This window comes from Schizophyllum commune (assembly GCF_000143185.2).
Source record: "Schizophyllum commune H4-8 unplaced genomic scaffold SCHCOscaffold_2, whole genome shotgun sequence".
Classification (NCBI taxonomy): domain Eukaryota; kingdom Fungi; phylum Basidiomycota; class Agaricomycetes; order Agaricales; family Schizophyllaceae; genus Schizophyllum; species Schizophyllum commune.
The window spans coordinates 375,225-390,700 of NW_026089539.1; the positions used below are offsets into that span (position 1 = coordinate 375,225).

At 56.8% G+C, this 15,476-nt stretch overlaps 9 protein-coding genes across 9 annotated transcripts; 6 read left to right on the top strand and 3 right to left on the bottom strand.

Moving 5' to 3' along the window:
- Positions 1 to 29: 29 nt before the first annotated feature.
- Positions 30 to 748, top strand: SCHCODRAFT_02486224 (uncharacterized protein; the record flags this gene model as incomplete). The annotated part of the gene is made up of 3 exons (XM_050342853.1): positions 30 to 297; positions 350 to 467; positions 523 to 748. The coding sequence occupies 3 exons, from the start codon at positions 30 to 32 to the stop codon at positions 746 to 748; spliced, it is 612 nt and encodes a 203-aa protein (XP_050201990.1).
- Positions 749 to 776: 28 nt separating this feature from the next.
- SCHCODRAFT_02662448 (uncharacterized protein) lies at positions 777 to 1,244 on the top strand (the record flags this gene model as incomplete). The annotated part of the gene is made up of 2 exons (XM_050346510.1): positions 777 to 1,064; positions 1,134 to 1,244. 2 exons carry the CDS (start codon positions 777 to 779, stop codon positions 1,242 to 1,244), a joined length of 399 nt encoding a protein of 132 aa, XP_050201991.1.
- Positions 1,245 to 1,665: 421 nt separating this feature from the next.
- Positions 1,666 to 2,629, bottom strand: SCHCODRAFT_047380 (carbohydrate esterase family 1 protein; the record flags this gene model as incomplete). The annotated part of the gene is made up of 2 exons (XM_003037600.1): positions 1,666 to 2,129; positions 2,203 to 2,629. 2 exons carry the CDS (start codon positions 2,627 to 2,629, stop codon positions 1,666 to 1,668), a joined length of 891 nt encoding a protein of 296 aa, XP_003037646.1.
- Positions 2,630 to 4,230: 1,601 nt separating this feature from the next.
- On the top strand, positions 4,231 to 6,653 carry SCHCODRAFT_02609372 (DUF500-domain-containing protein). Its single transcript, XM_050344372.1, has 9 exons — positions 4,231 to 4,305; positions 4,365 to 4,493; positions 4,546 to 4,581; positions 4,633 to 4,733; positions 4,789 to 4,794; positions 4,848 to 4,969; positions 5,072 to 6,140; positions 6,214 to 6,284; positions 6,343 to 6,653. Exons 1-9 carry the CDS (start codon positions 4,242 to 4,244, stop codon positions 6,404 to 6,406), a joined length of 1,662 nt encoding a protein of 553 aa, XP_050201992.1. The 5' UTR covers positions 4,231 to 4,241; the 3' UTR covers positions 6,407 to 6,653.
- A 170-nt stretch (positions 6,654 to 6,823) lies between these two features.
- On the top strand, positions 6,824 to 9,493 carry SCHCODRAFT_02609373 (uncharacterized protein). The gene is made up of 11 exons (XM_050344373.1): positions 6,824 to 7,066; positions 7,120 to 7,233; positions 7,283 to 7,585; positions 7,641 to 8,198; positions 8,260 to 8,321; positions 8,387 to 8,486; positions 8,548 to 8,630; positions 8,689 to 8,716; positions 8,783 to 8,823; positions 8,909 to 9,016; positions 9,084 to 9,493. Exons 1-11 carry the CDS (start codon positions 6,903 to 6,905, stop codon positions 9,287 to 9,289), a joined length of 1,767 nt encoding a protein of 588 aa, XP_050201993.1. The 5' UTR covers positions 6,824 to 6,902; the 3' UTR covers positions 9,290 to 9,493.
- Positions 9,494 to 9,517: 24 nt separating this feature from the next.
- Positions 9,518 to 10,641, bottom strand: SCHCODRAFT_02609376 (Shwachman-Bodian-diamond syndrome protein). The gene is made up of 6 exons (XM_003037599.2): positions 10,593 to 10,641; positions 10,491 to 10,542; positions 10,395 to 10,438; positions 10,010 to 10,340; positions 9,786 to 9,959; positions 9,518 to 9,731 (listed from the first exon to the last, which is right to left on the bottom strand). Exons 1-6 carry the CDS (start codon positions 10,625 to 10,627, stop codon positions 9,618 to 9,620), a joined length of 750 nt encoding a protein of 249 aa, XP_003037645.1. The 5' UTR covers positions 10,628 to 10,641; the 3' UTR covers positions 9,518 to 9,617.
- Positions 10,642 to 10,743: 102 nt separating this feature from the next.
- On the top strand, positions 10,744 to 12,843 carry SCHCODRAFT_02527391 (BAR-domain-containing protein; the record flags this gene model as incomplete). Its single annotated transcript, XM_050343522.1, has 8 exons — positions 10,744 to 10,849; positions 11,019 to 11,126; positions 11,178 to 11,443; positions 11,498 to 11,587; positions 11,635 to 11,768; positions 11,820 to 11,992; positions 12,047 to 12,490; positions 12,544 to 12,843. 8 exons carry the CDS (start codon positions 10,744 to 10,746, stop codon positions 12,564 to 12,566), a joined length of 1,344 nt encoding a protein of 447 aa, XP_050201994.1. The 3' UTR covers positions 12,567 to 12,843.
- Positions 12,844 to 13,350: 507 nt separating this feature from the next.
- SCHCODRAFT_02662445 (uncharacterized protein) lies at positions 13,351 to 13,674 on the top strand (the record flags this gene model as incomplete). The annotated part of the gene is made up of 3 exons (XM_003038936.2): positions 13,351 to 13,441; positions 13,497 to 13,577; positions 13,628 to 13,674. The coding sequence occupies 3 exons, from the start codon at positions 13,351 to 13,353 to the stop codon at positions 13,672 to 13,674; spliced, it is 219 nt and encodes a 72-aa protein (XP_003038982.1).
- Positions 13,675 to 14,597: 923 nt separating this feature from the next.
- On the bottom strand, positions 14,598 to 15,404 carry SCHCODRAFT_02487997 (uncharacterized protein; the record flags this gene model as incomplete). Its single annotated transcript, XM_050342889.1, has 3 exons — positions 14,598 to 14,964; positions 15,016 to 15,133; positions 15,188 to 15,404. Coding segments are annotated over 3 exons (702 nt in total), but the record flags the coding sequence as incomplete, so codon positions are not given.
- Between the last annotated feature and the right edge of the window lie 72 nt (positions 15,405 to 15,476).

Genomic DNA, 15,476 nt, shown 5'->3' on the forward strand with positions numbered 1-15,476 from the left:
CTTTTGTAGTCTCGATGATGGACGCGAAGATGTTTGACACGCTGGTACGTCGGGATGCTCTGCTGACTGAAGGTCCTGACCTGAAATGCGAACAGGAAGCTTGTGCTCGCCGCCTTCGTGACAAAGACAAACCGTTCGGCGGTATCCAGCTGGTATTCTGCGGCGACTTCTTCCAGTTGCCTCCAGTCCAGGACAAACCCAGCGAGCCAATCAAGTTCGCCTTCGAGGCGGCTTCGTGGAAAAGTTGCATGGGCCCGCCCATTGTGCTGGATGAGGTATTCAGGCAGAAGGAGCAGCGTGAGTGCACCCTTTTACCAAGCGCCTGACCATATTCATTCGTGTTATGTAGCCCTCGTCGACATGCTCAACGAGGCGCGCTTCGGGAAGCTGAAGCGAGAGACCATCCAGGCGTTCCGCCAACTCTCGCGCCCCGTGCAATATACGGACGACATCGAGCCGACGCGCTTGTACGTCTGTCTGTTCTGATCATGCGAGGAAGGCTCAGCTCATTTCCTTCCCAAGGTTTGCCACCAACGCGGAAGTCGACGCCGCCAACCTGATCCGCCTGCGAAAGCTACCAGGACCCGGCACAGTCTTCTCCTCGACGGACACGGCAGGCTTGGACGGCAATGGCGAGCCCCTTTCCGAGAAATTAATGCTCAGCTCGCTCAGGAGGAACACCATCGCCCCGAAGGATATCGAGCTACGCGTATGTGGCGGCGCCTTCCACGGCGCGACCGCCTCCTGACCCAGCCCAACAGACGGGCGCGCAAGTCATGCTCATCAGGAACCTCGTCCAGGGCATCCTCGTCAACGGCTCCGTGGGGCACGTCATCGCGTTCAAGACGCCCATAGACGCGCGGCTCGACCGCCTCGACATCGCCGGGCTCAGCATGCTGGCGCTCGACCTGCCGCAGGGCTCCCGAGATCAGGAGAGGTTCGAAAGTGTAAAGGAGCGCGTATGGCCTCTGGTGCGGTTTGGGAATGGGCGGGAATTGCTCTGTGTACCGCAGGACTTCACGGTGGAGAACGGGGGCGGGGAGGTAGAGGCGAGGAGGGTGCAGGTGAGTGTGAAGCAGGAGTGTTGCATTGTGAAGCTGGAGTGTCGCATTGTGAAGCTTATGACAACCAAGGTACCGCTCATCCATGCATGGGCGTTGAGCGTGCACAAGTCGCAGGGTCAGACGCTGGAGCGGGTGGTGGTCGACTTGAACAGGACTTTCGAGCATGGGCAGGGTACGTAAGCTTGCAGAGTATCGGGAGAAAGGAAGTTCATCAGAATAACAAGCTTATGTCGCTCTGTCGCGAGCGACGCGCATGGACCAGCTGCAAGTCTTGAACTTTGACCCTTCGAAGTGAGTCAGACGTACGCTGTGATTCATGTTTTTCCAGTATTGACGGCGCCTTCTCGCAGAGTTCACGCTCATCCCCGGGTCTTGAAGTGGTACAGCGAGCTGAAGGAGCCTCAAGAAGAGGAGGAGGAAGAAGGCGCGTCAGAGGAGGAGGTGGATGAGGTGCCCGATCTGCAGTTCATTGAATGATTTATCTCCCTGATGGTGCGCAACGACATCTACAACCTCTACATATACAATATAAGCCTTCCTACCCGTATACCCCCTGACAATACCTACGAATAACGTTCTGCTATCTTTTGAGCGCTTCCCCTCAGATGATACCAAACCACTTCAAATCCTCCTCGCCCTGCACCGGTACAGTATGCCCAACGCCCTCCGCGGAGATCCCCTGCAGCCGATCACCGTACACAAACTTCGTATACCCCTCCAACGGCGTATCCTCCAGCGTCTGCACCGGACTCTCCGCATCGTACCCAAACACGCCTGCCCACTGCTTCACCTCCTCCGCGAAGTTCGGGTACTCGAGCGCGTCGTCCGCGGTCCCGTGGTACTCCTGCATGCGCGGGTACTCGCCCGTGTAGTCCGGGTACATGTCGTAGACGACGTTCGCCCACTGCTCCGGCGTCGCGGTCGACGCGCCGGTCGAGCAGGTCGAGTTCCACGCGTCGACGCCACCGGTGGAGGACATGAAGCAGCCCGCGGCGACGCCCGAGTAGACGATGCCGGCCGCGAAGAGGTCGGGGTAGGCGGCGGCGAGGACGTTTGTCATCATCGCTATGGGGCGTCGGCGTAAGCACGTTGTTTCCTTGGGAGAGAGTGGCAGGCGGAGGGTGGACTGCCAACTTACCTCCCGACGAAGTCCCGGTGACGAAGACGCGCGCGGGGTCGACGCCCCAGTCGGTCTGTGCGTAGCCGACCATGTTGGCGATGCCGTAGCTGTCGCCGCCCGCGCCGTGCTTGAGCGTCTCGAAGGAACTGACGTCCCAGCAGGTGCCCTCGTTGGGCGAGCTGGGGTAGATGACGATGAACCCGTATTCGTCCGCCAGCTGCGCGTAGGGCGTACCCTCGAAGTACGCGGTGCCCGTTCCCGTGCAGTAGTGGATGGCGACGATGAGGGCGGGGTTCTCGGTCACGTTTTCTGGCTTGTAGTAGTACATGCCGACGTTGGTGGGGTTGTCGCCAAAGTCATCGACCTGCTCAAGCGTGGAGGATAATCCCAAGGCGAGCGGCGAGAACGCCAATAGAGCCGTTAAGGCAACACCGAGCAGAGTCATATCCTGAGAGTCCTTTTGAGGCGAGGAATAGAGCTTGGCAGAAATGCGAGCAGTCGCTCTTTATACTCTCGCGGATCTGAACACGTTCCCCTGCGTCCGCACGGAATTCTGCTCTTCCTCGGGGAAACATGATCGTCGCCATACTTTCTCGAGACAGGCGTTCTCAGGGGGCTCAGGCGAGAACAGCCTTGCCGCTATCTCGAGCCAGATCCAGCGAGGGTGAGAGGGAATTTTGCAGAGAAGAGTCGTCAGATTCGCACCACACATCGAAATTCGGTGATTTCGGGTCCAGTGCTTCTGGCTGAGGGGATCTATGAGGTCATTTTTCGGCAAAAAATACCATGAGCACGGAAGTACAAAGTGCGGTGTAAAAGTATCGCATAGAGCAGTAAGCAGAGAGTGGGGAAGTGTATAGCTCGACAAGTGTACTCATGAGTGTAGAGTGAGCACTTTTAAGTGTGATTTGAGTGCTTTAAATCGCGGCATGGCGGTCAGGAAGCTGCGCGAGCTGCGTTATGGGACGTCACAGTGATTATCCCCGTGACATATCGGCAAAAGCCGACGTGGGACCTCCTTTGAGGGTTTCCGCCCCTGCCTATCAGTAGCCGGACATTATGTCTTCTGAGAATATACAGGATTAGTGCTCATATGCCTGAGGAAAAGCAAGTATTCCAAATGGGAATGAATGAATACCATTGGACTTGTTTAGAACAGCGTGGGAGAATATCCCGGAGAAGGCCGTCGTCACACGAAGCCGTGACTGACCCCGCCAACCACCCACAACTTGGCGTCCGTGGAGAAACATTTCACTTCGTCGCATCATGCGAGCACTCCAAAGGTTGGAGGACTCACTACTGCTCGAAAACGAATGCACTGACGCGTACTGTACATCTCCTTCAGTGCTTTCTACAAGTGATCATGTGCTTTTTGAGAGTACTTCGCTGCTTTTGGTAAAGTGGATGCTTTTAGTACCCTCATCATGCTGTTTTTCATGCTTTTGGTACTCATGCGATGCTAGTATGTATGCTTTTGATATTTCTTGCCCAAATAAGGCCCCATAGGGATCACCTGCCCAGAATCGACTGAGAATCCTCTTATATATGGAATCCATGGGGTCACTGACCCGAGAACGCCAAGTACAAGGAGGAAAAGGGAGTACCTGCTTCGCTGATCATAAGCAACCCTTTGCGGTAGATCGTCCTAGGGATCGAAACAAAGGTTGCAGTAGCGCTTATTGAGCGAGCGTAGAGTTTCCAGTGGTTATGAGGCCAGCATGGGTCGCCTCTTTCCCTAGCTTGCTAGGGGAGCTGGTCCACGTACAATGTGGCAAAGGGGTAGTTGTGCTGAGACTCGTGTTGGATGTATGACTATGCTAGTCACTACATCAGTGAGATGAATCAGTGGGATATGCGCCAGGAGGCCGTACGGCGACGCACACGTCCGCTTACGATGGCTGCCCCGAGCCTGTCCTCGGCGTTCGGAGGAAAAGTACAATGGCCGGAAACCCGGACCGAGCTTTACTCGACGTCATCGCATTCATGTCATCCCGGCACACAGCCAACGGCAGAGAAAGTCATGCCGCGAGCGTCCGACGCTCTTGTCTCGAACACTCATGAAGTTCAATTCTCCTATACCTCAGTCTCTCCCTAAAGAATGCGCAAAGGCAGCGAAGATATGTGCGTGCCCCCGAATGCGGTTCAAGGAGCCCCGTACTGATCGACCCACTTGCGCGCAGTCCAGTCGTTCGTGGACAGCGCGAATAATGGCCTCGACGGTATCATACCCAGAGAGATCATCGAGCATGCGAAGGGCTTCGCAATATTTAGTGTCTTCAAAGCAGGCTTCCTGTTCTCAGCGCGAGCAGGTGCGTACCGGAGGTTCAGGCGAATGCGGGGTAGCTGACCGATTTGAATCAGGGAGTGGCGTGGTGATCGCGCGCCTCGACAATGGCAGTATGTGCACCGTCCTTCCCTCGACCTACATGCCTTCTGACATGTCCTCAGGCTGGTCCGCACCTAGCGCGATCGGTACCGCAGGAGTCGGCTTCGGCAGCCAGGCAGGCGCTGAAGTCACTGATTTCCTAATCGTCCTCAATACACGCTCGGTACGTGCATCGCTTCCTACCCCCTCGCTACTTGTACTGACTGCAGCGCTTTCAGGCTATCGTACGTGCTACGCTTTCCCGCCCCCTTCCCCTTTCCTCTCACGATGAATCCAGAAATCGTTCATGGCCGCGGGCTCTCTCACGCTCGGTGGCAACATGAGCATCGCGCTCGGTCCGCTCGGACGCAACGGCGAAGCACTTGGCTCTCTCAACACGAAGGGCAAGATGGCAGCAATGTACGTGCGTCTGTACACTGCCCTCCTCGCGCACACACAGCCTCCCACCAACTCGTTCCTAGCCCTTCTTTCGCCTCGCTCTTCCACTCACACCTCCCACAGGTACTCCTACTCCAAGACCCGCGGCCTCTTCGGTGGCCTCTCCCTCGAGGGCTCTGTCATCGTCGACCGCGAGGACGCGAACTACCAGGCCTACGGCACCTCCGTCTCCGCCAAGCAGCTCCTCTCCGGCGCGATTGAGCCCCCCGCGTGGGCGCGGCCGCTCATCCAGACGCTCGAGGCGCGCACGGGGCTCCCGGGCAACCGGCCCTGGGTGCACGACCGCAGCGTGAGCGACTTCGGCACGGGGACGGGGTACGCGTTCGGCGGGTTGGGGAGCGGGGGGAATACGCCGAGCACGCCGGCGCAGCTGAAGAAGAAGAGGAAGGATGGGGGGAAGATCCAGTTCCCGCCGGAGAGCTGGAATGAAACCGCGGACGACTACTTTGGGTCGACGAGTTCTCCGTCAGGGAGCACCGGGAGCGCGACCAGAGGGGACTTCGCGAACGGGAACGGCGCGGGGATCTACAGCAACGGAACGGGTATGAAGACCTCGCAGTCGATGCCAGTGTCGCGACGCTACGACGACACGGCGACAAACGCCACCGCGTCCTTCGGCACCAAGTTCGAGAGCGACTTTGTTCCCGAGGACGAGGGCAGGCGGCATCCGCATCTCACGAATAAGCCCGCGTCTAATGATCTGTACGGGAATGCGCCGAACGACTTGTTTGGCGACTACTCGCCCCCGCCGTCGCCGCCGATCGCGCTCAACGGAGGTGCCTTCGGGTCGGATAGCGGTTATGGAGGATCGACTGGGAACGGCTACGGCTCCTCCAACCAAGCGCACTTCCGCTCCAAGTCGTCGCCGAACCCATTCGCACGGAAGGAGGAATCGTTCGACGACCTATCCGACTTTGCGCCGCAATCTTCGGCGTGGACCGGGCCCAATACTTCTTCCGCCTCTGCCTGGAACACGGGCTCTGCAGCAGGGCGCAATACCGGCTCCGCGGGAGGGCGCAGTACAACATCTCCGAAGCCACACATCGCACCCAAGCCCGAGCTGACGCGCCCGTTGGGGCCGGGCGAGGGAGTTGCGCGCGCGATCGCGCTGTATAACTTCGATGCGGTGGAGGTGAGTAGCCGACGCTTTTCACGCTTTCCTACGCTTCTCAAAGACCTCTTGCATGGCTGACTTTGTCCTACAGCCCGGCGACCTGTCCTTCGCCAAGGGCGACGTGATCACGGTGACGAAGAAGAGCCAGAGTACGGACGATTGGTGAGTGCCTCGTTACAATCGTCAGTTGACGGGTGAACGAGACTGATACTCTGTACAGGTGGCGAGGCAAGGCGAACGGCAAAGAGGGCAACTTCCCCGCCAACTTCGTCGAGGTTGTATAACATTGTACATCCACTGGACGGCCTATTCATCCTAGACCTACCCACATGCACATGGACGGACTCCTACCATCCCACTCACAAAACATCGCTAAACCCACATATTTAATGGACTTCTAGGCGGAGGATCCTCCTCCAGGGGCGCACCCAGCCTCGGACGCGCCCGTGTATGTATCTGACTGCTTGTATAATGTATCGGTCTTGTAGTATATGCCGCTTGCTTGGTATAGATCTAGTTGTTTTGCTTTCAGGCCGATGAGTTGGGATTCCCAGGGAGAACTCCGAGAAGAAAAACTGGTCACTGGTGCGAGACTCAGTGACCCCTGACTTAGCAATGTGGCGTGGGAGAATCACGATCACGTGAACCTTACTCCAGACGCGGGCTCGGCATCGGATTTGCTTTTTGTCTACTTCCAGCGCGTTCGACTTGACTTGGTCGTGCAGAAGGCGCGGTTCTGAACTCTACGATACCCGACGCACACTATAAACTCTGCAAACTATGTCTGGGTCTCCGCGCAAGCCGCTGCGCAAGTCCTCGTCGTTGGTGCTCAATGAGCCCGACCCTGGCAAGCTCAAGGCGAAGGCGACGCGCGTGTTTCCGAGTCCGCTGGTGCCGAAGGGAGGCGGGGAGGAGGTACCGGATAGTGAGGAGGAAAGACTGAAGTGAGTATCAGGCAGGTTATATGCTCAATGGCATGGCTGACGAGGACGTAAAGCTATCGAAGCGAGACGGAGACGGAGGAGTCAGAGGCGGAGGTAGCCAGGACAATCAAGTATGTGTCGGACGTGATCGAGATATCCTCGGATGAGGACGAGGAAGAGGAGCCCAGGTGCGTTCGCGTACTCTGAAGGAGTCGATCGCCGCGCTGACATACCCAGGCCGACGCGGCCTCGAACCAAGGCTCCCAGTCCCCCAACACCGAGGAAGAAGTATCCCCTCGGTGGTCTCGGGAAGCCCAGCGTCCGCCAGGGATCTCCTACGAAGGGTCGCGAGGTCAGCATCACCTCGCATGGGTCCGACGAGGAGATAGTGGAGTCCGAGCCGGAGGAACAAGGCTCCAGCCGTATCAAGTTCCTCCCTTTGTTCCTCGACGACTCCGACGAGGAGCAGAGTGTCGCGCCGCGCGAGGAGACCGTTGAGTCCGACGATGAATGGGACGACTCGGAGGCGATTCTGCATGTGTGCGTACAGGTTATGGCGTTTCGCTGAGCGAGATTCTAACATCGTCAAATCTAGCGATACTCCCAAAGCGAAGCGCACGCTGAAACGCCCCGTCAGCATCAGTCCGACGCGTCCTTCACCTTCACCATTTCCCTCGGTTCGACCTATTGATCCCTTCGACCGTCTGCCTACGACCTCCCAACCTACTACTGCACCTTCCACTTCCAAAGCCAAGCCTCCTATACCTCATTTCAAGTGGCCCGTACTTCCTGATGAGCCCGCCGCGTCCTCGTCTACCAAGCGGCCCTCGTCCCCTTCTAAATCCCGCGCCACCTCCCCTTCCAAATCACGGTCCATTTCCCCCTCGAAGTCTAGCTCTACATCCCCTACCAAATCCTCTCCCGACAAAGCTGGTCCCTCTCGCCCCACCTCCCCCACGAAACGTCCGCCCTCCCCTCGCAAGCCCACCCAAAAGGCCCTGCGTGAAGCCGAGGCCGCGCGGCGCGCCGCCTACGCGCAAGACATATTCACCCAGCTCAACGCGCAGGTGTTCAAGGGTGGCTTACCACCGGAGACGCCGCTGGTGTGGAATGCGAAGATGACGAGCACGGCGGGGCGGGCGAGGTATCATAGGTGAGTTTGGGCTGTATTCTTGTGATTGGAAGAGGAATACTGACGAACCTTTGCAACCCAGGAACTCGGAAGGTCAAGTAGTCACCTGCATCGAGCTGGCGACGAAGATCTTGGACAGGGATGGTGCGTGTGCTTTCAATGTGGACTGACGCAAAATATTGGGGAGACACTAACGACCTCTCCCTCAGAACGCATCCGCTACACTCTCGCGCACGAAATGTGCCACCTCGCGACGTGGATCATCGACAAGGATCTGGCAAGCAATCATGACAAGTTGTTTTGGAAGTGGTGAGCTCCCCTGTCCCCCCTTCAAAGTATCGTAGAGCTCAAGTGCGCTGTCATCTCGTAGGGGCCGGCGGGTTATGGCAAAACGATCTGACATCGAAATCTCGACGACGCACAGCTACGAGATCAATCACAAGTATCGGTGGCGTACGTTTACTTTTGTTGCTGGGTACGCTCTGTAAAGCTAACCATCTCCCCCATATAGAATGCTGCAACACGTCCTGTGGGAAGATGTGCGTTTTTGTCCTCCCTCATTCATCCTACGTTGAGGAGACAAGCTTATACTCACCCTCCCGCAGCTTCGGCCGCTTCTCCAAGTCCATCAAGGTCGAGACGCAGTGTGAGTGTTGATTTGTCTCTCAGTCTTCGCTCCTCTGGGCCATCGTCGTCGTCCTTCTGATCGACTAACGTGTTTCCCCTAACAGTCTGCGGCTGTGGTGGCAAGCTCGAGCCGCTCTTCACCACCCGATCACATACGCCGCGCGACCCGGACACGCCCAAGTCGAGCAGGCAGGCGGTGGCGAGGGGGCAAGGTATGTATCGCACCTGTGTCGTTATTCTGGCCGTTACCGCTGGGTGCGAACGCTCATGCGCACTCAGGCGGCTCGGCGGTCAAGCGGACGGTCGAAACCATCCGGGTCAAAAAGACAACTTCGGTGTCCACCGCATCGAAGACCACGCCCACATCCACTTCGTCGAAGACCATGCCCGGCGGCGTCATCGACCTCTGCGACTCGGGCGACGAAGACAGCGACGACGGAGTCGAGATCGTGACGGAGTCGCTGGGGAAGACGACGATTGTTTGAGGAGATGAGTTTTGGTGGAAGGAGGTTTTAGATGCAAGGGGGTCATCTGGGGTCGCGCAGGAGGAGATGGAGACAGATTTGTATGAAGGTAATTCTGATCTAGTACAGCCCAATAGTCGCACATACCTTACTATCTAGTAATTGTGAACCTTTCTTGGTTATGTTGTTGGTCACTTGGCGTAATTCAGACGGACCTCAGATCAGCTTCAGTGGGCAGTGCGAACAATGGCGGTTGACTGCAGCAGCGGGGTAGTGGTACACGATTACGGATAACTTACTCCAAAGTACGTGATACAACAAACATGGGCAGAAGCAGCTCGGAAGACCTCTAACTGGTCGCCGTAGCGGCAAACGTTAGCGTTTCTATCCTTCCACGGCCCTTGCATTCCTTTTGCAAGATCTCGTTGATTACGCGGAATTGGCTCGGCTCGATGAGCATCGTCTGCAAGGAAAGGTGGGCGTTGAGAGCGATCGAGTCGAGCGGAGTACGACTCACGGCCTCCCACTCGTCTGCTGGCGACTCCTCAGTCTCAACCTTCTCTGCGCTTTCGACGATCTTGGCACGCAATTTATCAGCGTCAGCCTTCGGCAGAGCGACGCGAATGCGCATCCGTGCGCGCTGTATGGGGAGCTGCGACTCCGTTTGGAGTAGTCGGATGCATTCCGAAACCTGGACGGCCCGTCAGCAGAGCTCTAATAATCAACTATATTCCACCTTACCTGACTCTTCGCGCTCTTCCCCTGCTTCACACTGAAGCCAGCCTCCGTCATCGCCTTGTCAATGATCCCCACCGAGTACGGCCTCTGCGTCGCCGGATCCACACACTTCTCCGCCACCAACGTCGCGATCTCCTTCCGCAGGGACGCGAGATCGTGCTCGCGCTCCTTCTCGCCGACCTGCATTTCGCCCTTCTTCAGGATCTCTTTGACGATGGTGTCCTGGTCGGTGGTTCCGAAGGACTTCTTGAGGTCGGCGGCTTTTGCGAGTTCGCCCTTGGAGACGTTGATGAAGACATTGGAGATTTGGAGGACGTCGTCTAGGTCGGTTTCGCTGGGAGGGAAAATGAGATGGGTGTGATACAATTGAACGAGGGGGGGGACGTACACTCCATTCCGGTACTCTTGTACTTTATTCTTGTAGCAAGCGATCTGAGGGGGACAGTCAGTCGTTGGTATCTCCGTCATCATCGCGCGTACACACCTCAAAGCGCTTACCGCCCTTCTTCAGGCGGACAATCGAGACGTTCGTGAGCCTTTACTGGTTTAGTCATTATCTCTGCCTCTGCAATAGCATGCGCCTCACTTGATCTGATTCGAGGGCTGGTTAATTTTCGACATGGTGGCCCGCGAACGTCGAGAACAAGCGCCGGGCGATCAGTCAGGGATCGTCATGAGAATATGTGGCGTGGGAATCCAGGGACACGGCATTGCGGCACGCGGCGCGCTCGTCGATGATGTGCACAGGCGCGGCGAACGCTGGGCCAAGCCTTTCTGCTCTCACCGCCATCTCCGCCGTCGCCAGCAGCCATGAAGGGCTTTACCAAGGCCATCAAGCGGTGCGTAGCGCTTCAAGTGCTATAGAACCCATGTTGATACGTCCCCAGGACACCGCACATGCTGACCAGCAAGGTCGGCATGTCCAAGAGTGAGATTATGTCTGCCATTCGTCGATGGGACGATTTCTGAGGCGCTCACCTTCCCCACCCTCCGACTTGCATTGTCCCTCTAGAATCCAATGATCCGGAGTTTGAAGATTACCATCGCAGCTTCACGATCCTAGAGAAGGCCGCGGAGTCGATGTTGAAGGACATCAAGTCCTTCACGGACTCTGTCACTAGTATGTCCCCTAACACAGCATTCGACCGATTGCTTACATACTTCCCCACAGAGCTCTTTACCTCCGGCTCCGAGTTCGCGCAACACTTCGCCATCATCTTCAGTCCCATCTCGAGCGAGTTCGATTTGAACACCAAGCACCCCGAGGCTGCGCATACGCTCAACAATGTCCACAACTACGAGAACGCCATGGCTGAGCTGCAGCAGAGCGTAGCACCTGAGCTCGAACTCATCGAGAGCAGGATTGTCGGGCCGGTCAAGGAGCTGCAGGCCGTCATGAAGATGATCAGGAAGACTATCGTAAAGCGGGAGCATAAGGTATGTGATGGGTAGATCCACGTCTGAAATGAAAGCTGATGACTACGTTGATAGCTCATGGATTATGATCGTCATAATAACTCGTTGATGAAGCTGCGGGATAAGAAGGAGAAGTCTCTAAGCGACGAGAAGAACCTGTTCAAGGTACGTCCACCACTAGCTGCTCTGGTCATCGCTAATGACCCTTGCAGCTCGAGCAAGAGTTCGAGGTCGCGACGAACGAGTATGATTACATTAACACAGCCTTGAAGAACGACCTCCCACGCTTTATGACCCTCTCCACCCAATTCGTCGACCCGCTGTGGCACTCGTTCTTCTACATGCAGTGCGTACCTGACTTCATATCTCACAACATCCCCTAAGGACGCTCTTGTAGGTTGCAGATCTACTACCTCATCCTCGAGAAGATCACTTCCTTTGCCGAGGAGGCTAAGTACGACATTAGCAACGTCCCAGGCCAGCAGATCCAGGCAGAATACGAAGAGAAGCGCTCGAACGCATGGGAAGTCATCGAGGAGCTCGGCATCATCAAGCGCATCGTCTCAGTCTGTACGTCCCCGCTACTTCCCTACCGCCGATTGGTATAGCTCATCCTATCACCAGCCCGCCTCGTCCAACAAAGCCGCGGCGAGGGCGGCGTCAGCCGCACGGTTTCCGCCTCCTCTGGCGGCTCCAGCTTCTCCAAAGGCCCCCCACCCGGCCGCAGCGTCTCCGCCGGCGCCGCCTTCAAGAAAGCGCCCCCTCCCCCGCCAGGCACGAAGCCCGGCGCCGCCGCCCCGCCACCACCCTACTCGCCCTCCCCCGCCGCCGCGTCCTCCACGAGCGTCGCGTCGAAGAAAGCGCCCCCGCCCCCGCCGCCGCTCAAGCCGAAGCCGAAGCCCGCGGCGCCGGCGGTGCAGTACGTGACGGCGCTGTACGATTTCGATGCGCAGGCGGAGGGGGATCTGTCCTTCAAGGCCGGGGACCGAATAGAGGTGGTGGAGAGGACGGAGAATGCGGAGGATTGGTGGACGGGGAGGTTGAATGGACAGCAAGGGGTCTTCCCGGGTGAGTGGGGTGTGGAGCAGTGCTTGCGATGTTGGTGGCTGACGTTTTCAAAGGCAACTACGTACAGACGTCTTGAGGGATGAGAAGGTCAGTAGGGACGAGCGATTCTGGACGTCGCTCGTGAGGGTGGAAAGGGAAATCAGGAGGCATGTCGCGGGCGAGGGCATTGAAGCTCGCAAGTGGAAGGTATACATATATTGGCCGGTGTAGTCAGGATACCAGGACGCTCGCAAGAGTGCGCTGTGTAAGTTATATCGAAGGAGTGGTTCTGATTCCGAGAGGCGAGAGTACTAGTTGCGTGTGCCATATAGAATCTAACAGTAAGTGTGCGGACGACGAGCAGACGACCAGGCAAGGTCTCATGATCACGTACGTCGTTACTCCAGGTGTCGATGCTGTGTTGACCTCGACCCCATCAGTGTTTTCAGCACCTAAATCACTCAAACAAGCCCTCTAACGCAGGCTATTAGGCGGCTCTGATTTCGTCTCCCCCGTCTCATATCATCGTCAAATATTGCTCTCCACTTTCGTATAGCAGAGGCGGGTAATTCGTATAGCGAAGGCGGGTAATTCATACTTTGCGACGCTCACACGCACTGTGCGACACTCGTAGGCCCCAAGAGCATCCCTCAGTCGCTACGGTCTCTATTCCCTCGATGGTCCATGGACATTGCCCGCAGAGCTCGACGCTCCACCTGTATGGTAGCGCTCACTTTGAGGGTGGATCGTGCCATCTTCATACCTATCCTTTTTTTTTCCTACCACAGGCGTATAAAGGCCAGCGCGAAATTGCGCTTTCCTCATCAACGACAGCCCTCCAACGCCTTCGCACCTCACCACTACCCACTCACCACAACACGATGATGTTCAAGCTCTCCACCGTCGCCCTCGCCGCCTTCGGCGCTGTCTTCCTCCTTGCCGGGCAGGCCCGCGCGCTCGCCGACAACCCAGGTACACAGTACCAGGCTTGCTCATCCTCACCCAGTCACTAACCCGCACGTCGTAGTCGACGCCTGCAACGGCAGCAACCACTATGGCGAGGGCCACTCCTGCTCGTACAAGTCCGCGGACGGCCAGGTCGATGGCTGTAAGTAATTCTGGCCGTTCTAATCGTCGTTTCGCTCACGATTTATACAGACTGCCACTTCACTGAGACCAACGTCTTGACCTGCGACCCCGCATAATTCGGACGCTGGGTTCAACTCATAGGATGGGGGAAGCGGAGGCGTGTATTTATGTTGTTTATCTATTCGTGCACGCTATTATTCGCTCTTGACGAATTAACGCCTCATGTATGTTGAGACGCCATCTTGAATATGTGCTTGAAGAGCGACGCGTGGTTTAGTGTCATCCAATATGGTGTTCTATAAATCAAAGGAGCTTCGGTGCGTGATTGGTTCCAGGGGTATTGGGGTACGATGGACCATACTGCGAATGAATGAGAACTCGACGGGTCCATCATGCAAGGCCAGTGACCCAAATCAGTCTATGAATTGGAGATCGGGCACCTCGTCTTCGTCTTCCTCTGGCGCGCTCTCATCCTCGTCCTCGTCTTCTTCTTGGGATAGTTCCAACTCGCTATACCACTTCAGCACCCGAGGATGAGCGCGAACTCTGCGAAAGACCGTGAGTGCTAGCACTTACAAACCGCGACAGACGTGCTCACTTCGAAGGATCAAAATTCAAGACCTGCAACTGGTCCATCCGCGTCGCGCGCGAAAGGGCGACGTAAGCTGAAGGCGTCGTTCAATGGCGTCCTTCTCATTCCACAAAACAACACACCTTGTCCATACTCGAAAGTATTCTTGAGGTCCACCACCACCCGCTTCAGCGTTTGACCCTGCGACTTGTGCACGCTCAACGCCCACGCGTGAATGAGCGGGACCTGCCTTGCCATCAGCTTCTCGCCGCCAAAGCGCCCAATCCTTCACTCACCTGCACCCGCCTCGCCTCCATCCTCCCGTCCCCATTCTCCACCGTAAAGTCCTGCGGTATGCACAGTAACTCCCGCCCATTCTCAAATTGCACGAGCGGCCACACGCGCTCCTTCACGCTGTCAAAGCTTTCCCGGTCTCGAGCGCCTTGCGGCAGGTCGATCGCGGACATGTTAATGCCCGCGATGTCCAGTCGTTCGCGCCTGGCGTCGATCGGTGTCTTGAACGCAATGACGTGACCCACGGTGCCGTTGACTAGGACGCCTTGTACGAGGTTCTTGATGAGCATGACTTGCGCGCCAACCTAAAGAGGTGATTTCAGAGGAGGCTTTACCGACGCGGGCGTCACTTACTCGTAGCTCGATTTGCTTCGGGGCGATGGTGTTCCTGCTAAGGGAATCGAGCATCGCCTGCTCGGATAACGGCTGCCAATTCCCGTCAAAGCCCGCTGTGTCCGACGACTTGAAGGTCATGCCGGGCTCAGGTAGCTTTCGCAGGGGAATCCTGTTGGCGGCGTCCACTTCCGCGTTGGTGGGGTACCTTGTAAAGCGAGTGAGGCCGATCATCCCTACTTAAAGTGGGTAGACGTACAATCGTGTCGGCTCGATGTCGTCCGTATATTGCACGGGGCGCGAGAGCTTTCGAAACGCCTGAATAGTCTCTGCGCTCAACTTTCCGAAGCGCGCCTCGTTGAGCATGGTTACAAGAGCTGCAGTTTCCTGTCAGCACTGTCGGGTACATACATGAAGGGGAATGCACTCACGTTGCTCCTTCTGTCGGAATACCTCCTTCAGCATGATTGTCGAGCCCAGACAGCGATTCCATGACTCTGCCTCAAATGCGAACTTGATTGGTTCGCCTTGCTTATCTGGTACCGGAGGCAACTGGAAGAAATCGCCTGAGAGTACAAGCTGGATTCCACCGAATGGCTTATCATTGTCACGAAGCCGGCGCGCACAGGCTTCCTGTTCAAAGCTCAGAAGATATCATCGAGTGCAAGTCATATTGACGTACCAGCATGTCGAACATCCTTGCGTTCATCATCGAGACTG

Coding starts and splice junctions, on each gene's coding strand:
- SCHCODRAFT_02609372 (XM_050344372.1), top strand. CDS start 4,242: ATGAAGTTCAATTCTCCTATACCTCAGTCTCTCCCTAAAGAATGCGCA. Junction 4,582..4,632: donor CGCGCGCCTCGACAATGGCA/GTATGTGCACCG, acceptor ACATGTCCTCAG/GCTGGTCCGCACCTAGCGCG. Junction 6,285..6,342: donor AGCCAGAGTACGGACGATTG/GTGAGTGCCTCG, acceptor TACTCTGTACAG/GTGGCGAGGCAAGGCGAACG.
- SCHCODRAFT_02609373 (XM_050344373.1), top strand. CDS start 6,903: ATGTCTGGGTCTCCGCGCAAGCCGCTGCGCAAGTCCTCGTCGTTGGTG. Junction 8,631..8,688: donor CAATCACAAGTATCGGTGGC/GTACGTTTACTT, acceptor TCCCCCATATAG/AATGCTGCAACACGTCCTGT. Junction 9,017..9,083: donor GGCGGTGGCGAGGGGGCAAG/GTATGTATCGCA, acceptor ATGCGCACTCAG/GCGGCTCGGCGGTCAAGCGG.
- SCHCODRAFT_02609376 (XM_003037599.2), bottom strand. CDS start 10,627: ATGTCGAAAATTAACCAGCCCTCGAATCAGATCAA. Junction 10,543..10,592: donor CAGCCCTCGAATCAGATCAA/GTGAGGCGCATG, acceptor AAACCAGTAAAG/GCTCACGAACGTCTCGATTG. Junction 10,439..10,490: donor AGGGCGGTAAGCGCTTTGAG/GTGTGTACGCGC, acceptor TGTCCCCCTCAG/ATCGCTTGCTACAAGAATAA.